General features: G+C 28.5%; 2 protein-coding genes across 2 annotated transcripts; both read left to right on the forward strand.

The window, feature by feature from the left end:
* The first annotated feature begins 1,842 nt into the window (after positions 1-1,842).
* Positions 1,843-5,210, forward strand: LOC146994038 (THAP domain-containing protein 1-like). The gene is made up of 3 exons (XM_085826741.1): positions 1,843-2,077; positions 2,719-2,917; positions 3,696-5,210. Exons 1-3 carry the CDS (start codon positions 2,007-2,009, stop codon positions 4,074-4,076), a joined length of 651 nt encoding a protein of 216 aa, XP_085682867.1. The 5' UTR covers positions 1,843-2,006; the 3' UTR covers positions 4,077-5,210.
* Positions 5,211-9,336: 4,126 nt separating this feature from the next.
* LOC146994039 (THAP domain-containing protein 1-like) lies at positions 9,337-12,447 on the forward strand. Its single transcript, XM_085826742.1, has 3 exons — positions 9,337-9,550; positions 10,192-10,390; positions 11,169-12,447. The coding sequence occupies exons 1-3, from the start codon at positions 9,480-9,482 to the stop codon at positions 11,547-11,549; spliced, it is 651 nt and encodes a 216-aa protein (XP_085682868.1). The 5' UTR covers positions 9,337-9,479; the 3' UTR covers positions 11,550-12,447.
* The last annotated feature ends 1,432 nt before the right edge of the window (positions 12,448-13,879 follow it).

The following is a 13,879-nucleotide window of genomic DNA, read 5'->3' on the forward strand; positions in this document are numbered from 1 at the left end:
GTTGCTGTGTGTTGGTGTTATTGTGCCATTTTATGTCACTACATAAATTTCCTTAGGAATCCAAATAGGTTCATGTATAGATATGTGGTGTTTTTAGCACACCATTTTGTTAGTTTTCAGTCTTTTGATAAAAAAAATATTTTTAAAATGAATTTCTCTTGATTTTTTATATTTGAAAGAAATGTCTCACGTAAAACAGTCACTAGCATCTATGATAAAAAACAAGAAGTAACCTGTTTATGGCAATTCAGTCGAGTGGGCACATAGTAATTTAGGTTAGCCTTATATATCATGGATACGAAGTACCGTATGAGGTATTTTACATGGATATGGTGTATATTGTATCATACACATGAACTTTTGTCACCTGTATGAAAAAGCATATTGAAATGGCATGTTGCATTAGTTTCACTATAAATGGGTTATCACCTTTTTAAATTGTTGTTGTCACCTAATATTATCACCCTGTATTATATTTAAAAAAAAAATAAAATAATGAAGAATTTGCATGTATGTATGTATATTTCTCACACTGTGAAAAAGCAATTGTACTTAGACCCATCAAATTTTGAATAACATAATCTTCAACTCGAACCTCCTGGTAGCCTGAGTTTTGGAACAAACTCAACAATTTCAAAGTGAGCAATCACAATACTATAGCAAAAGAAAAACATTTTTATCTCCAGCGCATTACGAGACTATCTGTCGGAAATTCTTAAGATATGCTATTTTTAAATATTCTGTGATATTGCTTTTGAATTTAATTTTATGTGGTTTAAGTGCGAAGAACATGATATTTAATAATAAATAAAGGTAACACACAAAATGTTTAAAAAAAAAAAAAAAAAAAACTTTAGGAGTAATATAAAATCTGAAAAATTTCAGATTTTTCTTTTTTTCTTTTTCTTTTTTTTTTTTTGCGACTGCAAATATTCAAAAATATTTTGTTGTTGACATGCTATTTTTTTCAACTAACTAGAAGCTTATTTATATTAATGATCCACTGTGAAACTGCAATTCATAACTTACCTATTTTTCATTAAAAAAAATCTTTATATGACATCATTCAGAAAAAATTTCACAATAATAGGCATAAAATAACATATCCGGAAATAATAGCATTAAAAGCAAATCATATCTCTAGCTATAGGATAAATATCACATTTATTTACAATACATTTTTGGTAGTTTACTTAGGAACATTTGAGGGTATAATTAAAATCTGCTATTTTTATTATTCTGCATTAATTATTAGGTGATATTAATGAGTTCAAATTATATTTATCTCCAGATTTCATTTGTATGACAATATAGCACGAAAAAACACTAAGTCTGAAATATGAGTTTGCTGTAATACACAATACTTAAGTAATACATTTTAAACTAAGTCTTACAAATATATTCCTTATAATAAACAAGATATTTAAGAAATGTCTGAAATTTATTCTATCCGTTGTTTACTGATAACATTAATGCATCTCTTCTGAATTCTGTTCACAGCTGGTACATTACGGCAAATATCACAACTGCTGTATTTCATGTAATTCTGATATCAATAAGCGTTATTTTCAAATAGAATAAGTACTGACACCATTGATTTAAGATGGTATTTCAATAATTAAAATTTTTATTATTCTGAGACATATAGTTCAATTTAAAACCTCCAACAACTCGCCCTTGTGTTTACGTTTCTTTTTGCCACTCTCATGGCTGTTGCCAACTCTCTCGCTTGGAATCAAGTTTCGCTGTGAGATGCGCGATCTATAGTATTACTATATCTATGAGTAATACTAATAGATGGAGCACGCCTATCTTTCAAACACGTAATTTTGATTCCAAATGAAGTTTGTGGGATCAGCCATGATAGTGGCAAGAAGCATGGTTCTTGTATGAGTTATCTATAGTAGTAAACATTACCTTTCGACATCCTTGTTTTTAATTTTTGTCTTTGATATGGTGAATTTTTTTTGTTTTTTCCGTTTCCTTAAATTTCCATAGGTTTAGCCATGCCGAAGTCTTGCGTTGCTTATAATTGTACTAATCGATTTGTGAAAGGAAATGGAATAAGTTTTCATAAGTAAGCATCAGGAACAAATTTTCCATTTGTAATATTTTTGTAATATATGAAAAGTGTTTGCGAAATTTTAAACCATTTTCTTCATTCTTAATCAAGTTTTAAATATTGTAAATAATGTATTAAAGTAGATATGGACGGGTAAAATTAATAAATAAAAAAAATAAATAAATAAATAAATAAACTATGTGCTAGTTATTTAAATTTTTGTACTTTTGAGCTGAAATTTTGCCTGAATTCATTTTACTTATTAAAATATATTGTATGAAAAGACGTAACTCTCATATTTAGAAATAATATAAGTTTCATTATCGTGAGTAAGCTCTAAGTATATATTGGGAAAATTTATTAATATATACTACATGAAATAAGATGACTCACATATTAGAAATGACATAAGTTTTCTTATTCAGTAAATTTTATATATCTATTGCAAAATCTAAAATATAGGACGTAGAAATGGTTTTCTGAAACATTGGGTCAAAAATGTTAACATTAGTTAATTTTTGTTTATAAAAAAAATTATACTGCTGAATGTAGGATTTTTATATTCAAATTGTATTGTATTTGTTATTAGTAGTATTGTATTTTATTTAGTTTATTGTGTTTTTTCATAATATTTAAAGTTACTTATTATTTTATAGGTTTCCATTTTCTAACAGGGAAAGATTAAATAAGTGGGTTTCGTCATTACACAGGAAAGATTTTGTGCCAACCATGCATTCTTTTATTTGCTCCAAGCATTTCACACCTGATTGTTTTTATGAAAACCACATGTCCAGAAAAATCCTAAAAGAGAATGCAGTTCCAACCATTTTTGATTTTCCAGAGCATCTTAAAAAGGTACATGAAAACTTTTGACCTTTTTCCATTAAACAGGGATTATATTGTACTACAGAAGTATATAGCAGATGTGATACATAGTTTTTGCAATGCATTTTTATTATTTATAATTTTTAAATGAATATTTTCAGTAACTGAATTCACAGAGCCAGCATGCATTTTAAATTGGCTCTCTTACCTACAGAAGTTTGCCACCTCTGCCTAGCCTTAAAATTTTTATGTTAATTGTAATGATTCATTTAATGCTGAGTTTTCATGAAATAGTGTTGATTACATTTGACTGGTTATTATAAAGTAGTTGTATTATCATTGTTTTGTTATTAATGAATACATCTTTATACTCCTAAATAAAAATTTAGCTTATTTCTTTGCATGAATATGACATTTTTATTCTAATTGTAATGGATCTTTTAATACTGAGTTGTCATGAAACAGTGTTGATTTCATTTAACTAGTTGTTATAAAGTAATTATATTTTTAGTGCTTTGTTATTAATGAGTAAATATTTGTACTCTTAAATAAAAATTTAACTTATTTTTTATAATGAATATGGCAGGTAATTTATAATATTGTAAGCTGCTCAGCAGCAGTCTGTTAATAATAATATTTATGGAAAGGCAAGTATATATGGATTTGCAGCGATGTGTGGTATGCTAACATTCCTAATGCTGCCATAGTTTAGAGTCATCTATATATAGTTTTTAAAGGCAAACAGTTATAGCATGTATATTTTACAATGTTTTCAAGCATAATTTTGCATTTTCCTCATTTCTATTAGGTGGTAGCATCCAGAAAACCACCCACACAGCGTAATTTAGAAGTAAGTACATCTGAAGAAAATCATTTCAGTAATCAAACTTCTGATCATTCATATTTTATTTCTGAGAGCCCAAGGAAGCTGAAAAGAAAATATGAGAATATAATAGATAAAAAGAATGAGGAAATTGAAGAATTGAAGAAAAGAATTAAAGTTTGTAATTTGCGAGTATCAAGGAAAGCTGAAAAGATTAATAATTTGATTAATGTTATCGAAGACTTAAAAGAGAAAAATTTAGTTAATTGTCAAACTGCAGAACTGCTAGAACAAAACTTCAGTGAACTTAGTCTTCAGGTTTTGAAAAACTCTCTCTCTCTTTTTTTATTCTCCAAAAGCCTATGAATATTGTAGGCAGACTTTGATGCCATCACTACCTCATCCTACCACAATTAGAAGATGGTATAATGTCATCAATGGATGTCCTGGTTTCACTGAAGAAGCTCTATCTGCTATAAGAGAAAGAGTTGATAAAATAAATTATGAAGTTTATGTAGCTCTTATATTTGATGAAATGTCAATAAGAAAGCATGTAGATTGGGATGGTAAAGAATTTTTTGGGTATGCCACATTTGGTAAAAATATCTGTAACAGTCAGCTTATTGAAGCTAAAGAAGCTCTAATATTTTTTATTGTGGGTACCAATGTACCATGGTCAATTCCAATTGCTTATTTTTTGATTGATAGCATAAATGCTGATGAAAAAGCAAACTTGATTAGACAAGCTATTCATATTCTGAATGATGTTAATGTGAATGTAATATCCATAACATTTGATGGCATATCTACGAACTTTTCAGCAGCTGAATTATTAGGCGCAAAATTACAAAATGCTTTAAGTATCAAACCATATTTTGCTAATCCAGCTAATCCTTCTAAAAATGTATATGTGATACCTGATGCATGTCATATGCTAAAATTGATGCGTAATGTTTTTGCGGAACGCTTGTTAATGGCTGAAAATGGGAATTTAATTCAGTGGAAGTATATTCAGGATTTAAATTCTCTTCAGAATGCTGAAGGATTACATTTAGGAAATAAATTGAATAGTTCGCATTTGAATTTTTATAGTAATAAAATGAAAGTTTCTTTAGCCGCTCAAGTATTTAGTAGATCAGTTGCAGAAGCACTTGAGTATGTTAACAATTTCTTAAAATTTCCTCAGTTTCAAGGTTGTGAATCAACTGTAGAGTTTCTCTTAAAAATAAATAATTTGTTTGATATATGTAACTCAAAAAATCCATTATCAAAAGGCTCAAAAGCAGCTTTAAAAATCTCCAATCAGACTTTTTGGGAACCCTTATTAGAAGACTGTGAAAATTATTTACTTAAACTGAAAGACCTAAAAACTGGTAAGTATTTATATGAAACACAACGTAAAACTCCTGTTATTGGATTTTTATGCCTCTCAAAAAGCTTAAAAGGTATTTTTGAAGACTTGGTTTTAAGTGATAAATTGAAATATATAGCTACTTACAAAATGAGCCAAGATCACCTGTATATGTTTTTTTCCCGTATTCGCCAACGAGGTGGTTGGAACAATAACCCATCTGCGGTACAGTTTCGTGCTGCATATAAACAGTTATTAGTGCAGAATGACATAAAATCAAGCAAATCTGCCAATGTTACATCTCAGGACAATACAAAGCTTTTACCTTGTCTAACTGTTTTACCATCAGTAACTGAAACAGTATTTAAAAATATAACAGCTGAGAGATTATATAATTTTGTAGATGATGATGAGAATTTTGACAGTGCAGACAATGAATTTCTTGATAGCTACTCGCAACTTTCTGAATATACAAATAGTATTATTGTTTATATCGCAGGTTATATCGTCAGAAAACTTGTAAAAAAGATTAAATGTCCTGATTGTTCAGAAGCTCTTTATCTTCAAAATGAGAGCTTGAGGAATGATACTTTTTTGCAACATAAAGATAAAGGTGGTTTAATAAAGCCGTCACAAGATGTGGTGACAATTTGCAATTTTGTAGAGAAATTGATTAGACAAGAACTAAACATGAATCAGGAAAAATTACCATCTGGTAACATTAAAGCAAAATTAAGTTTAAAAGTGTTAAAGTTTAGTTTAGGTAAATCATTTTTTGAGACTCTTTCAGTCCATGTGTTAGAAAGTTCATTTCCTGAAAATCATATTGTTTCACTTACAAAAGCTATAGTAAATGAATTTTTAAATATTCGTTTCCACCATCTCACAAAAATTGCCAATATCAAATTAAAGGGTAGAAATATTCGTCAAAAATGTACCAAGTTAGTGCTGTTTAAAAATCAATGAATTATGTATGTATGTAAACATTTCATATTACTCCAGTTAATCAGATTTAACAATAGCAATTAGTCCCTCAAAATTCTTTGCAGGAAGGAAAGAGCTTTTTTGAACTTTTAATTTCACTAAATTTAAAGGTTAACTTCTTTATGTGCTGCTGGAGGCAGAGACCGCAGAAAGAACATGGAATAAGTCACAGATCAAGATGCTAAATCAAGTTTATTTTTGCGTGACCTTGTATTAAAGGCACCAATAATAAATCTGTTTTGGCTGAATGCTTGAAAAATTAGAATGTAAAAGTTATTGCTAATATTAAAGTGTGAACAAATGTTATCTATGATTGTCTTACTAGTTAGTGTCTATAAACATTGTAATGATTTGCAGGACTTTGCATTTCTAAATGTTGCATATATGTTTTACTCCTCCCTGTTATCAAATAAATACAGAACATATTTCTTCCTTTGGTACTTTACTGTTATATGGGTACTAATAAAAAAACATTGCTAAAATATGTGATAACATGCCGAAGACGACAACAATGTGATCGGATGAACTATCTCGATTTTACGAGTGAAACAGCCAAATATTCACGTTATGATATGCAACCATTTTTAGAACTGTGCAAAACATAATTTGATAGATGACTTTAACATTACTTATATTACATAGATTATATAAACATTATTTGACTAAAAGTATATTTTTATAGAAAAAAAAAAAATGGATTTCACAATCTGCAAGATACCTAAAGATGAGTAGGAGGCAGTTAATGAATCTAAGATTCATTAATGCTGTTATAATACAAAGTATCTTATATTTTTTGTGGCACCCGTATAATGGAAAAGTACTAAAATTTTATATAACATATGGTACTTGCTGAGATTCATTCCATGCTAATGATTTTTTTTTTTTTTTAATATATCATATTTTTTTAAATGCTATCAGAACTACATTAAAATTTTAATTTTGGCTTTAAAATATCTTTTGAACAAAGCATTTTTTCAACATGTAAATTAAATTAATTAAAGGTGTATTTTGAACAAATTAACAATATTTGTGCAATGTTCCATTAAATGGTCTATTACATATTTATGATTAAAAAGTGTTTTAAGTTTTCATATTTTGTGCTGAGAAGTCTATCAGACTAAATAAAAGAAATGACTTATTTTGCTTCAATATTATTTTATGTTGTAATTTGGTTATGATCCCACCATATTTGTAGCAGTCGTTTTAGAGGAAGTTTGAAAGAATATGTGTTTTCAGTACTCACCATATACTACAAATGTAGCATACAGAAATTTAAACTAATATGTGCTTAAAGTTTGAGATTATATCTGGCAAACAAATTCATTATATTTTAAGGCGGTTAATTCTTTAAGCCAAAACTTCTTAAAGGCATTAAATAGTCATTAACTTGGTGAATAAATCACCTCATAAATTAACTTACATAGAAATCCAGGTGGCTTTGAGTGTTGCTGTGTGTTGGTGTTATTGTGCCATTTTATGTCACTACATAAATTTCCTTAGGAATCCAAATAGGTTCATGTATAGATATGTGGTGTTTTTAGCACACCATTTTGTTAGTTTTCAGTCTTTTGATAAAAAAATATTTTTAAAATGAATTTCTCTTGATTTTTTATATTTGAAAGAAATGTCTCACGTAAAACAGTCACTACCATCTATGATAAAAAACAAGAAGTAACCTGTTTATGGCAATTCAGTCGAGTGGGCCCATAGTAATTTAGGTTAGCCTTATATATCATGGATACGAAGTACCGTATGAGGTATTTTACATGGATATGGTGTATTTTGTATCATACACATGGACTTTTGTCACCTGTATGAAAAAGCATATTGAAATGGCATGTTGCGTCAGTTTCACTATAAATGGGTTATCACCTTTTTAAATTGTTGTTGTCACCTAATATTATCACCCTGTATTATATTTAAAAAAAAAATAAAATAATGAAGAATTTGCATGTATGTATGTATATTTCTCACACTGTGAAAAAGCAATTGTACTTAGACCCATCAAATTTTGAATAACATAATCTTCAACTCGAACCTCCTGGTAGCCTGAGTTTTGGAACAAACTCAACAATTTCAAAGTGAGCAATCACAATACTATAGCAAAAGAAAAACATTTTTATCTCCAGCGCATTACGAGACTATCTGTCGGAAATTCTTAAGATATGCTATTTTTAAATATTCTGTGATATTGCTTTTGAATTTAATTTTATGTGGTTTAAGTGCGAAGAACATGATATTTAATAATAAATAAAGGTAACACACAAAATGTTTAAAAAAAAAAAAAAAAAAAACTTTAGGAGTAATATAAAATCTGAAAAATTTCAGATTTTTCTTTTTTTTTTTGCGACTGCAAATATTCAAAAATATTTTGTTGTTGACATGCTATTTTTTTCAACTAACTAGAAGCTTATTTATATTAATGATCCACTGTGAAACTGCAATTCATAACTTACCTATTTTTCATTAAAAAAAATCTTTATATGACATCATTCAGAAAAAATTTCACAATAATAGGCATAAAATAACATATCCGGAAATAATAGCATTAAAAGCAAATCATATCTCTAGCTATAGGATAAATATCACATTTATTTACAATACATTTTTGGTAGTTTACTTAGGAACATTTGAGGGTATAATTAAAATCTGCTATTTTTATTATTCTGCATTAATTATTAGGTGATATTAATGAGTTCAAATTATATTTATCTCCAGATTTCATTTGTATGACAATATAGCACGAAAAAACACTAAGTCTGAAATATGAGTTTGCTGTAATACACAATACTTAAGTAATACATTTTAAACTAAGTCTTACAAATATATTCCTTATAATAAACAAGATATTTAAGAAATGTCTGAAATTTATTCTATCCGTTGTTTACTGATAACATTAATGCATCTCTTCTGAATTCTGTTCACAGCTGGTACATTACGGCAAATATCACAACTGCTGTATTTCACGTAATTCTGATATCAATAAGCGTTATTTTCAAATAGAATAAGTACTGACACCATTGATTTAAGATGGTATTTCAATAATTAAAATTTTTATTATTCTGAGACATATAGTTCAATTTAAAACCTCCAACAACTCGCCCTTGTGTTTACGTTTCTTTTTGCCACTCTCATGGCTGTTGCCAACTCTCTCGCTTGGAATCAAGTTTCGCTGTGAGATGCACGATCTATAGTATTACTATATCTATGAGTAATACTAATAGATGGAGCACGCCTACTCTTTCAAACACGTAATTTTGATTTCAAATGAAGTTTGTGGGATCAGCCATGATAGTGGCAAGAAGCATGGTTCTTGTATGAGTTATCTATAGTAGTAAACATTACCTTTCGACATCCTTGTTTTTAATTTTTGTCTTTGATATGGTGAATTTTTTTTGTTTTTTCCGTTTCCTTAAATTTCCATAGGTTTAGCCATGCCGAAGTCTTGCGTTGCTTATAATTGTACTAATCGATTTGTGAAAGGAAATGGAATAAGTTTTCATAAGTAAGCATCAGGAACAAATTTTCCATTTGTAATATTTTTGTAATATATGAAAAGTGTTTGCGAAATTTTAAACCATTTTCTTCATTCTTAATCAAGTTTTAAATATTGTAAATAATGTATTAAAGTAGATATGGACGGGTAAAATTAATAAATAAAAAAAATAAATAAATAAATAAATAAACTATGTGCTAGTTATTTAAATTTTTGTACTTTTGAGCTGAAATTTTGCCTGAATTCATTTTACTTATTAAAATATATTGTATGAAAAGACGTAACTCTCATATTTAGAAATAATATAAGTTTCATTATCGTGAGTAAGCTCTAAGTATATATTGGGAAAATTTATTAATATATACTACATGAAATAAGATGACTCACATATTAGAAATGACATAAGTTTTCTTATTCAGTAAATTTTATATATCTATTGCAAAATCTAAAATATAGGACGTAGAAATGGTTTTCTGAAACATTGGGTCAAAAATGTTAACATTAGTTAATTTTTGTTTATAAAAAAAATTATACTGCTGAATGTAGGATTTTTATATTCAAATTGTATTGTATTTGTTATTAGTAGTATTGTATTTTATTTAGTTTATTGTGTTTTTTCATAATATTTAAAGTTACTTATTATTTTATAGGTTTCCATTTTCTAACAGGGAAAGATTAAATAAGTGGGTTTCGTCATTACACAGGAAAGATTTTGTGCCAACCATGCATTCTTTTATTTGCTCCAAGCATTTCACACCTGATTGTTTTTATGAAAACCACATGTCCAGAAAAATCCTAAAAGAGAATGCAGTTCCAACCATTTTTGATTTTCCAGAGCATCTTAAAAAGGTACATGAAAACTTTTGACCTTTTTCCATTAAACAGGGATTATATTGTACTACAGAAGTATATAGCAGATGTGATACATAGTTTTTGCAATGCATTTTTATTATTTATAATTTTTAAATGAATATTTTCAGTAACTGAATTCACAGAGCCAGCATGCATTTTAAATTGGCTCTCTTACCTACAGAAGTTTGCCACCTCTGCCTAGCCTTAAAATTTTTATGTTAATTGTAATGATTCATTTAATGCTGAGTTTTCATGAAATAGTGTTGATTACATTTGACTGGTTATTATAAAGTAGTTGTATTATCATTGTTTTGTTATTAATGAATACATCTTTATACTCCTAAATAAAAATTTAGCTTATTTCTTTGCATGAATATGACATTTTTATTCTAATTGTAATGGATCTTTTAATACTGAGTTGTCATGAAACAGTGTTGATTTCATTTAACTAGTTGTTATAAAGTAATTATATTTTTAGTGCTTTGTTATTAATGAGTAAATATTTGTACTCTTAAATAAAAATTTAACTTATTTTTTATAATGAATATGGCAGGTAATTTATAATATTGTAAGCTGCTCAGCAGCAGTCTGTTAATAATAATATTTATGGAAAGGCAAGTATATATGGATTTGCAGCGATGTGTGGTATGCTAACATTCCTAATGCTGCCATAGTTTAGAGTCATCTATATATAGTTTTTAAAGGCAAACAGTTATAGCATGTATATTTTACAATGTTTTCAAGCATAATTTTGCATTTTCCTCATTTCTATTAGGTGGTAGCATCCAGAAAACCACCCACACAGCGTAATTTAGAAGTAAGTACATCTGAAGAAAATCATTTCAGTAATCAAACTTCTGATCATTCATATTTTATTTCTGAGAGCCCAAGGAAGCTGAAAAGAAAATATGAGAATATAATAGATAAAAAGAATGAGGAAATTGAAGAATTGAAGAAAAGAATTAAAGTTTGTAATTTGCGAGTATCAAGGAAAGCTGAAAAGATTAATAATTTGATTAATGTTATCGAAGACTTAAAAGAGAAAAATTTAGTTAATTGTCAAACTGCAGAACTGCTAGAACAAAACTTCAGTGAACTTAGTCTTCAGGTTTTGAAAAACTCTCTCTCTCTTTTTTTATTCTCCAAAAGCCTATGAATATTGTAGGCAGACTTTGATGCCATCACTACCTCATCCTACCACAATTAGAAGATGGTATAATGTCATCAATGGATGTCCTGGTTTCACTGAAGAAGCTCTATCTGCTATAAGAGAAAGAGTTGATAAAATAAATTATGAAGTTTATGTAGCTCTTATATTTGATGAAATGTCAATAAGAAAGCATGTAGATTGGGATGGTAAAGAATTTTTTGGGTATGCCACATTTGGTAAAAATATCTGTAACAGTCAGCTTATTGAAGCTAAAGAAGCTCTAATATTTTTTATTGTGGGTACCAATGTACCATGGTCAATTCCAATTGCTTATTTTTTGATTGATAGCATAAATGCTGATGAAAAAGCAAACTTGATTAGACAAGCTATTCATATTCTGAATGATGTTAATGTGAATGTAATATCCATAACATTTGATGGCATATCTACGAACTTTTCAGCAGCTGAATTATTAGGCGCAAAATTACAAAATGCTTTAAGTATCAAACCATATTTTGCTAATCCAGCTAATCCTTCTAAAAATGTATATGTGATACCTGATGCATGTCATATGCTAAAATTGATGCGTAATGTTTTTGCGGAACGCTTGTTAATGGCTGAAAATGGGAATTTAATTCAGTGGAAGTATATTCAGGATTTAAATTCTCTTCAGAATGCTGAAGGATTACATTTAGGAAATAAATTGAATAGTTCGCATTTGAATTTTTATAGTAATAAAATGAAAGTTTCTTTAGCCGCTCAAGTATTTAGTAGATCAGTTGCAGAAGCACTTGAGTATGTTAACAATTTCTTAAAATTTCCTCAGTTTCAAGGTTGTGAATCAACTGTAGAGTTTCTCTTAAAAATAAATAATTTGTTTGATATATGTAACTCAAAAAATCCATTATCAAAACGCTCAAAAGCAGCTTTAAAAATCTCCAATCAGACTTTTTGGGAACCCTTATTAGAAGACTGTGAAAATTATTTACTTAAACTGAAAGACCTAAAAACTGGTAAGTATTTATATGAAACACAACGTAAAACTCCTGTTATTGGATTTTTATGCCTCTCAAAAAGCTTAAAAGGTATTTTTGAAGACTTGGTTTTAAGTGATAAATTGAAATATATAGCTACTTACAAAATGAGCCAAGATCACCTGGAGATGTTTTTTTCCTGTATTCGCCAACGAGGTGGTTGGAACAATAACCCATCTGCGGTACAGTTTCGTGCTGCATATAAACAGTTATTAGTGCAGAATGACATAAAATCAAGCAAATCTGCCAATGTTACATCTCAGGACAATACAAAGCTTTTACCTTGTTTAACTGTTTTACCATCAGTAACTGAAACAGTATTTAAAAATATAACAGCAGAGAGATTATATAATTTTGTAGATGATGATGAGAATTTTGACAGTGCAGACAATGAATTTCTTGATAGCTACTCGCAACTTTCTGAATATACAAATAGTATTATTGTTTATATCGCAGGTTATATCGTCAGAAAACTTGTAAAAAAGATTAAATGTCCTGATTGTTCAGAAGCTCTTTATCTTCAAAATGAGAGCTTGAGGAATGATACTTTTTTGCAACATAAAGATAAAGGTGGTTTAATAAAGCCGTCACAAGATGTGGTGACAATTTGCAATTTTGTAGAGAAATTGATTAGACAAGAACTAAACATGAATCAGGAAAAATTACCACCTGGTAACATTAAAGCAAAATTAAGTTTAAAAGTGTTAAAGTTTAGTTTAGGTAAATCATTTTTTGAGACTCTTTCAGTCCATGTGTTAGAAAGTTCATTTCCTGAAAATCATATTGTTTCACTTACAAAAGCTATAGTAAATGAATTTTTAAATATTCGTTTCCACCATCTCACAAAAATTGCCAATATCAAATTAAAGGGTAGAAATATTCGTCAAAAATGTACCAAGTTAGTGCTGTTTAAAAATCAATGAATTATGTATGTATGTAAACATTTCATATTACTCCAGTTAATCAGATTTAACAATAGCAATTAGTCCCTCAAAATTCTTTGCAGGAAGGAAAGAGCTTTTTTGAACTTTTAATTTCACTAAATTTAAAGGTTAACTTCTTTATGTGCTGCTGGAGGCAGAGACCGCAGAAAGAACATGGAATAAGTCACAGATCAAGATGCTAAATCAAGTTTATTTTTGCGTGACCTTGTATTAAAGGCACCAATAATAAATCTGTTTTGGCTGAATGCTTGAAAAATTAGAATGTAAAAGTTATTGCTAATATTAAAGTGTGAACAAATGTTATCTATGATTGTCTTACTAGTTAGTGTCTATAAACATTGTAATGATTTGCAGGACT

The sequence above is a fragment of the Stegodyphus dumicola genome, chromosome 11, assembly GCF_044657685.1.
Source record: "Stegodyphus dumicola isolate Sdum_Otavi_A_Nest chromosome 11, ASM4465768v1".
In the NCBI taxonomy this organism is placed as follows: domain Eukaryota; kingdom Metazoa; phylum Arthropoda; class Arachnida; order Araneae; family Eresidae; genus Stegodyphus; species Stegodyphus dumicola.

Bases quoted from the DNA above. Each gene is read 5' to 3' on its own strand.
- LOC146994038 (XM_085826741.1), top strand. From the start codon at position 2,007: ATGCCGAAGTCTTGCGTTGCTTATAATTGTACTAATCGATTTGTGAAA. The intron at 2,078-2,718 runs GTAAGCATCAGG...ATTATTTTATAG, and splicing joins AATGGAATAAGTTTTCATAA to GTTTCCATTTTCTAACAGGG. The intron at 2,918-3,695 runs GTACATGAAAAC...CATTTCTATTAG, and splicing joins TTCCAGAGCATCTTAAAAAG to GTGGTAGCATCCAGAAAACC.
- LOC146994039 (XM_085826742.1), top strand. From the start codon at position 9,480: ATGCCGAAGTCTTGCGTTGCTTATAATTGTACTAATCGATTTGTGAAA. The intron at 9,551-10,191 runs GTAAGCATCAGG...ATTATTTTATAG, and splicing joins AATGGAATAAGTTTTCATAA to GTTTCCATTTTCTAACAGGG. The intron at 10,391-11,168 runs GTACATGAAAAC...CATTTCTATTAG, and splicing joins TTCCAGAGCATCTTAAAAAG to GTGGTAGCATCCAGAAAACC.